An 8,614-nucleotide genomic window follows, 5' to 3' on the forward strand; every position below is an offset into this window, starting at 1 on the left:
CCGGACCAGGGCACGAACCCGTGTCCCCTGCATCGGCAGGCGGACTCTCAACCACTGTGCCACGAGGAAAGCCCAGAACTTAAGTCTTTTATAAGACAGAGGTTAATTAATAATATTTTGAAAGAAAAGATACCTTTTCTTAAACAAGGATATCGAAATAATTTTACAATTCCATAGTCATCAGCTGTAACTAAAACTTGGCCAGTATAGTTTCCATCTACTGAGTTTATATCATTGATATCTGAATACTTGGGCCAAATTCCATTTACTTCAAGGCCTGAAACACATGTCCATGAAGCCCAATGAACACCTTTTATTTCTTCTTTATTTGTCACTTCTTTTCCTCCTAAAAATAAATCATAGTATTAATTTAAGAAGTTATTTCCTTTGATTTTTACTCAAGCATAAACTGTACTGAAAACATGGTAAACTCCAAAATTTAAATATCTTCTCCATCCTGTTAAAGGAGAATACATGAATAGGTAAGTGAATATAGTAAGGAAAAAAGAAAATTAAGTGCAAGGAGTTGTTAAAAAGCCACTACCAAAATTATGCTGATTCAGAGACATATAGATTTGATGATGATGTAGCTTAGCAGGTTCATGCATGTGGACAGTAAAACTGAACCCTATTAAAATCATGCTACAGATCAGTCACAATGGGGTAAGCTAGAAGGAAAAGTAAAAGCTATACAAAAGTGGCAAATCAGGTATTGAAAAAGAAACCTAAGAAGATACAGGGTTGAGAAATATAACTGAAAGGATTGCAAAGGAAGGATGAGTGACAAGTAATACATTTATGTTAGGTAACAGGATTCAGTCAATCTTCATTACATACAGATTGTTAATGAAAACTTTTGGAGAGATGCATTAATTTAAATATTCAGCTATTCTTGTTAAATAAGTTATTTTAATATAGTGACTAATTCACTAAGCATCATACTAAATAAAGGGCTGAGAGATAATATTTTGATGGTTCTGTTTTTATTCTTCTCTTTTTAAATCTTTGATAAAAGTTCTGTTTTTCAAAATTAGTTTGTTAGCTATATTATTAATATTTGCAAAGTCTGAGATAACAACAAAAACCCAAACAATTTATAACCAGACATTTGTATCAGTTGTATTTAGTTAATTAATTGTACCCATTAAAAATGGCATTTTGACTTTCTAATATACACTAGGACTTTACCATATACTACTCATATGGCATGGACTTCAACATAAAATAGGTCTTAGATCCTCCAAGCAATTAAGTTTTAATTAAGAACCAAAAGGATTTCAAATGATAAGGCAGCCATAGAGAAAAGATCACAATGCCTGAAATATTAGCTTGTATCTTCTTTGATTTCCTATAATCAAATGTAACTTACACTCTGCCTCTAATGAAATTCTAAGATACTTTAAAGGAACTAAAAATCTACAAATTATAAATAATTTATAGGAAATTTTTACCTGGCATCCTATAAAAAAGTCTTTTACCATTCCCATCATTTGTTTGTAAATATCTACTGTCTGAGGACCAGTCCAAGTGAGTGATGAAACTAAGTGATCCAACACATTCCCCAAATTTTTTATAACGCTGAGAAACTCCATAAATATCAACTGAGCTGTCATTGCATCCAACAGCAAGGTAAGTTCCATCTGGTGAATATTTTAACTCATGAATTGCCTCCTTCCGATCTTTAATATGTACAACTTCCGTCATATCTCTGTAAAGAGAAAAAAAATGAGACCACACACAAAGAAGTCACTACAGAATTAGTTCAGTTTTCAAATGTGTCTAAAATGACTGTGAGGCTGTATCAAGTATTTATAAACCATAAAACAAATGTAAATGAGACAAGTAGTATTAACTCAGGAATAATTTTGCTGAACAGAAATATATGAGGACAATATATGCTGGAAGAGAAAAATGCTAAATTTCAGTTCCTAAATTACTTAATATTAAGTAGTTCAGAGATTCATACTAAATTTCTGGAGTCATACAATAAAGGAAATAAAGTCATGGATTTTTATGATGAAGTTCCTTATAAGTACTGAGTTTATGAAAAATGCTTAATTATAAAAGCCATGATTTTCAAATTAAATTTTTGTAATGAAGCAAATGCACAAAATTGCATCCAAGAAATAAATAAAGGAGAAATTGATTTGTATTATTTCAGTAATACATTTGAATGTATATCTTTATATAGATACCACTAGTTACTTTTATTTCAACCTCTTTGACCTTTTTTAATAGAATACAAATTCTTCCCAATTAGCGACCATGTCAGCCAGCAAAGTTAAATATTTTTAATGATGCCTTATAACTGACTTTCCAGAAAAATAACAGGTACTGGTAATAGCCATAAAAATGGGTAAACACTTAGTTAAACACTACTGAGTTTCCAAACATGTGGAGTTGGTGGAGAGGTGGAGAAGAGATAGGCAGCAAGGGAGAAGGGGCAGGAGGAAATGAGAATTCTATTTCTAACTAGTGCCAGGGACTTTTTCCAAATAAAATTTGCATTACCCATCTGAAAGGTTATCAATAGATAATTTAAGAATAAAAGCTTAAATGGTTATTTCCCAATTTTTACAGTTTCTAAATGGACAATTTAAAGCAATCAAACTCATATTTCTTTCAGTAACATTAAGTATTTAACTGTTTTAGGCACATGACGCACAAAGATGAACTCATCTTCTGTGAGAGACAGAGATAAAGTAATTATACTTTATAATTGAGAAAATGTAGTGAGTGCTCAAAAGGTTATGTGTGAAGTTCTATAAGAAACACTGAAAAATGGTTAAGACTAAAGGCAGGGGACTTCCCTGGTGGAGCAGTGGTTAAGAATCTGCCTGCCAATGCAGGGGACACGGGTTCGATCCCTGGTCTGGGAAGATCTCACATGCCAAGGAGCAACTAAGCCCACGCACCACAACTACTGAGCCCATGATATAGAGCCTTCAAGCCACAACTACTGAGCCCATGCGCCACAACTACTGAAGCCTATGTGCTTTAGAGCCCGTGCATCACAACTACCGAGCCCACATGCCACAACTACTGAGCCCACGTGCTGCAACTAGCCACCACAATGAGAAGCCCACACACCACAACGAAGAGTAGCCTGGCTCGCCGCAACTAGTGAAAGCGCACACACAGCTACAGAGACCCTGCGTGGCAATCAATCAATCAATAACTAAAAGACTAAAGGCAGGAAGGGACCAAGGAAGAGTGATACCTATTTGAGCATAAAACCTGAGGGGCTGGCTAAGTATAAAAGATTGAAGGTTTTCCAGAAAGAAGACACAGCATGAGCAATGCAAATACATGGCACATTTGAAGAACAGTAGATAATACAACATGGATACAAGATAAGTGGGAAAAGCAGTGACTTGATGGGGTTAAAGAGATAAATTGAGGACAGTGTGTAACAGATCTGATACATTGCCAAGGAACTTGGGCTTTACCCTGGTGTTAATCATATAAAGAAAGAAACGAAAATCATCCCCTTAACTACAAAAGGGAATCAGAACAAAATAAAACAAAATAAATGAAGGGAAAAAAAGTACTTTTTAAAAGAGCTTTCCTGGTCAACGTCACTTTTGCCTTAGACCCTGCAACTTGCAAGGTCCTCTTCCTAAGCACAGAATGTAGCTACTTCTACCTTTCCCAGTGACTTCTTCCTTTCAGTTTTAATTTAAATCCATGCATCTTACCTCCCCTTCTTCATACCCATTCATCCATCCATCCACTCAGCCATCCATCAGTACATCCAGCCATTCATCTATATCTATATGGAGCAAGACTTTTAAGAAAACATCTAAGACACTATTTGAAAGCTTCTTTTTTATGACTTCTTTATTAAAATATAATCATTCCAGTATCAATCATGAACATTAGTTAAAATGCTCCTGGAAAATTCTTCAGAATTATTTTGGTATTTTTTTTACAGCTTTTTTGTTCTAGGGACTTAACTGCTCCCAGTTAACGAGAGAAATAAGTGTGGATATCTGAGGTTGTCTCTTGCTTTCTACCACTGTGGCCCTGTCCACCAACCAACACACGCACACAGAGAAGAAACCAACAGTGATGGAAAGAGATTCTGATTGACTGGTTTTATAGTATGTATTATGTTATTACATCAACACTATGAATTATAACTATCTTCTCTGACAAAGTTTCTTTGACAAATTTACAGGTAAGAAGACTATTATTAGATGAAAATGTACTGATTTCTAAAAATTCTGAATTAAGTCTTCTGGGAAACTGGTATGCAAATTCTGTGATTTCTTTAAGAAACAGAGGGAGGTCAAAGCCTGGGAATACTCATACATTAGCAGTCTGTAACACATCACAAAAGTAAAAGTACACAATATTAATAGAGCATATATATTGATAGAGCATATAACAGAAGAACCGTTCCTAGGTGAAGGAGTTAGAGGAAACAGTCCAAAAGAAGTGGAGTTTAAACTTCATTCTGAGGAATTAATGGGACTTAGCTCAGCAGAAGACAGGAACTGGGAGGAAAAAGCCTACATTCCAGCAGAGCTAAAACTATGTGAAATTGCTGATGGCAAGAGAAAGCATTCAAGCTCAGCTTGAGAAGCCCAGTACAGTGGTACTGAAACAAGCAAAGGGGGCTTTGATGTGAGCAGAGTCTCGTAAGGAAGACTAAGGGAAAGTTATAAAAGTCCTCATACATCTAAAGATTTTTGGCCTTAACTTGTAAATATAAGCTAGGGTGGGATGAATCAATCAGATCACTAATCTGGTTCGAGAGTAAAAAACAAATTGAAGGAGTATAACAGCAGGATTAAGACCAATTAGAAGACTATTACAGATGGTGGTTGCTCAGACTTCAGAAAGAAGTGAAATGATCTGAAATATACAGTATTATACAATCTATACTATTATAGAGTATTTAGTATATGTTAAAGATATTATCATTCTAATCTTATTAACAAACATTAACTAAAATGCTCCTAGACAATTCATCAGGTAAGTAAAATCAACAGGATGTAGTGATGGATTATAAATGGTGGTTACCTCCTAGAGAAATGGAAATAAAAACAAAAATAAACAAATGGGACCTAATGAAACTTAAAATCTTTTGCACAGCTAAGGAAACCATAAACAAGACAAAAAGACAACCCTCAGAATGGGATAAAATATTTGCAAATGAAGCAACTAAGGATTAATCCTCAAAATATACAAGCAGCTCATGCAGCTCAATATCAAAAAACAAACAACCTAATCCAAAAATGGGCAGAAGACCTAAATAGACATTTCTCCAAAGAAGATATACAGATTGCCAACAAACACATGAAAGAATGCTCAACATCACTGATCATTAGAGAAATGCAAATCAAAACTACAATGAGGTATCACCTCACATTGGTCAGAATAACAATCACCAAAAAATCTACAAACAATAAACGCTGGAGAGGGTGTGGAGAAAAGGGAACCCTCCTGCACTGCTGGTAGGAATGTAAACTGATACAGCCACTATGGAGAACAGTATGGAGGTTCCTCAAAAAACTAAAAATAGAACTACCATATGACCCAGCAATCCCACTACTGGGCATATACCCTGAGAAAACCATAATTCAAAAAGAGACATGTACCACAGTGCTCACTACTGCACTATTTACAGTAGCAAGGACACGGAAGCAACCTAAGTGTCCATCGACAGATGAATGGATAAAGAAGATGTAGCACATATATACAATGGAATATTATTCAGCCACAAAAAGAAACGAAATTGAGTTACTTGTAGTGAGGTGGATGGACCTAGAGTCTATCATACAGAGTGAAGTAAGTCAGAAAGAGAAAAAAATATGCTAACACATGTATATGGAATGTAAAAAAAAAAAAGGTTCTCATGAACCTAGGGGCAGAACAGGAATAAAGACACAGACGTAGAGAATGGACTTGAGGACACAGGGGAGGGGGGGAAGGGGAAGCTGGGATGAAGTGAGTCAGTAGCATTGACATATATACACTACCAACTGTAAAACAAATAGCTAGTGGGAAGCAGATATAGCGCAGGGAGATCAGCTCAGTGCTTTGTGACCACCTAGAAGGGTGGGATAGGGAGGGTGGGAGGGAGGCTCAAGAAGGAGGGGATATGGTGATATATGTATACATATAGCTGATTCACTTTGTTATACAGCAGAAACTAACACAACATTGTAAAGCAATTATACTCCAATAAAGATGTAAAAAAAAAAAAAAATGGTGGTTAGAGAGAGAGAGGTATCAACGATAATGCCTAGGTTTTTGGCTTACACAAGAACATGGACAGAATAGGGCCCAGAGACAGAAAATCAATTTGGGAGGGGGGATGCTGGGTTCAGCTTTGGACATGCTGAATTGCAGATGTCTTTGAGATACCCAAGTGATGTTAAATAAGCAACTGAATATGCATGACTGGAGGTTAGAGGCGATAACAGGGCTAGAACTATGCATCTGGGATCATCAGGCTATGGGTAGTAACTGACGCTACAGGCAGGATGAGATTACCTAGCGAGAAAATACAGAGTAAAAAAGAGCAGAAAGCCTAGCACCTGAGCTTTGAGGGACTTCAATTTTACTGGATAGGCAGAAGATAATTAGCATATAAAGAAAATGGAGCCAGAGGCTGCAAAGACAAAGAGAATTAACATCTAAAGCCAGGGAAGAGAATGTTTTGAGAAGGAGCAAGTTGTTCAAGGGGTCAAATTTACTGTTGAGAATCAATTTAGATGAGAACTGAAAAATATCTCCTGGTTTTAGTTACAGGGCACTATTAGTGAGGGTTTTCCAATTTAAAGATGAAGGCAAAAGCTATATTGGAATGGGGGTAGAAAGTTGATAAGTTAATTGGAAGGAAAGAGAGATAGTAAAATAGGCAGGTTTTTGAGATTTTTACTGCGAAAGAGAAGAGAGTAGAGATGTGATATAACCAAAGAGGGCCTCAGGCTCGGGGTAGGAATTTTAAGATAAGACATATTTGAGCATGTTTTAATAGTGCTCTTGGTGGGGGCAGAGAGACAAAAACACCTTCGATGTGAAAAAATAATGGACATAAAAGAGTTACTTTTTGAAAGCCAGGAAACAATTTTCAGAACGTTATTACTCCCATGAAATGAGGCAGACAAAACATAAATATGTTGAAAAAAAATTAAATGAATGTGTGATTAGTTAGAGGAAAAACTGTCCTAATCCTTTTAAAGTTGATATAACTCAGCAGTGACACTCTCAGAAAAGACAACTGGCTAGCGACTGGTAGAATCTAAAATGGCAACGTTAATATTTTTACAACTAAAGTCTACCCCGTACACTGCAGGAAACCTTACTCCATCTTCAGCATAATTTATTAACCATGCTCACCAAGCTCTTCCACTGAAGTCTCCCTAATTACTTATGAGAATTAATTAGTGCCTCTGAAGAGTTTGATGTTGATAATACCATGCAGCCCACCACGAGCCAAATTTTTATATGTATTCATATATATCTTCTAATTTGAAAAATATTTGCAATTTTTCATTTCATAACACCATGATATTAGTGTTTCTTTTAATATAAAATTAACATTTTTATCACAAGGAAAAGAGACGTTCTAAGAAGTTACGATTTTGCCCTGACACATCACCTTGTACCCCAATTTAAGAATCAGTGTGTTAGTTTCTAATCTATGCTATGTTCCTCTAATCATAACATAACCACTCCTGTGAGGGCACTTTACTACTGCTATACTTATAAATTCTGCTCTATGATACAGAGAATATACACAGCGAATCAAGAAGAAACAGTGACCAGGTAAATTAAGAAGGATTAGGAATATTTTTGAGGGAGTTCCCTGGTGGCCTATTGGTTAGGATTCCAGGCTTTCACTGCCATGGCCCAGAGTTCAATCCCTGGTCAGGGAACTGAGATCGTGCAAGCTGTGCGACGCATGCCTCACTTACCCCCAAAAAAGAATATTTTTGAGTTGCTAAAATACTGACTTATTAGAGATAATTTATTCACCCAGTTTCTTGCATACAACAATTGAAAGGACAAGTAAATGTACAAACGAAAAAATAACAATCACTATTTTTAATGCATACCAACTATCTGATAGAAATTCTCAGGTGTTTTACATGCATCTTAAATTCTTGGTTGTAAAACAACCCAAATGTACTTAATGACACTGAATTTTACACTTAAAAATGTTTAAAATGGTAAATTTTATATTATGTATGTTTTATCACAATAAAAAATTAGATTAAGAGAAAATTCTCAGCATATCTCATTTCAGAAACCTGCCCCAGAAAGAAGAGTCATACCTATAGCAGCTCAGAAGTACAAGAGAACATGATGTATCTGAAAATATGAAAGATGTTTTATACATGCTAAAAGAAAGAGACTGCAGTAGAAAGAAATAGGCTAGAGAGATGGGCAGGATATGTTATGTTAAGAATTATGGGGCTTCCCTGGTGGCGCAGTGGTTGAGTCCGCCTGCTGATGCGGGGGACACGGGTTCGTGCCCCGGTCCGGGAAGATCCCACATGCCGCGGAGCGGCTGGGCCCGTGAGCCATGGCCGCTGAGCCTGCGCATCCGGAGCCTGTGCTCCGCAACGGGATAGGCCACAACAGTGAGAGGCCCGCT

At 36.4% G+C, this 8,614-nt stretch overlaps 1 protein-coding gene across 1 annotated transcript in view; it reads right to left on the reverse strand.

Moving 5' to 3' along the window:
* Window positions 1-133: 133 nt before the first annotated feature.
* Window positions 134-8,614, reverse strand: part of LOC103083119 (echinoderm microtubule-associated protein-like 5) — a gene marked incomplete at its 3' end in the record, with an annotated part of 89,686 nt that continues 81,205 nt past the window's right edge. The window contains exons 11-12 of the mRNA XM_007452561.1: window positions 1,452-1,708; window positions 134-346 (exon numbers count right to left, since the gene is read on the reverse strand). Of these exons, the coding sequence (XP_007452623.1) occupies window positions 134-346; window positions 1,452-1,708 (470 nt within the window). The remainder of the gene's footprint in view (window positions 347-1,451; window positions 1,709-8,614) is intronic.

The sequence above is a fragment of the Lipotes vexillifer genome, unplaced genomic scaffold (genome assembly GCF_000442215.2).
Source record: "Lipotes vexillifer unplaced genomic scaffold, Lipotes_vexillifer_v1.1 scaffold1692, whole genome shotgun sequence".
NCBI classification, from domain to species: Eukaryota; Metazoa; Chordata; class Mammalia; order Artiodactyla; family Lipotidae; genus Lipotes; species Lipotes vexillifer.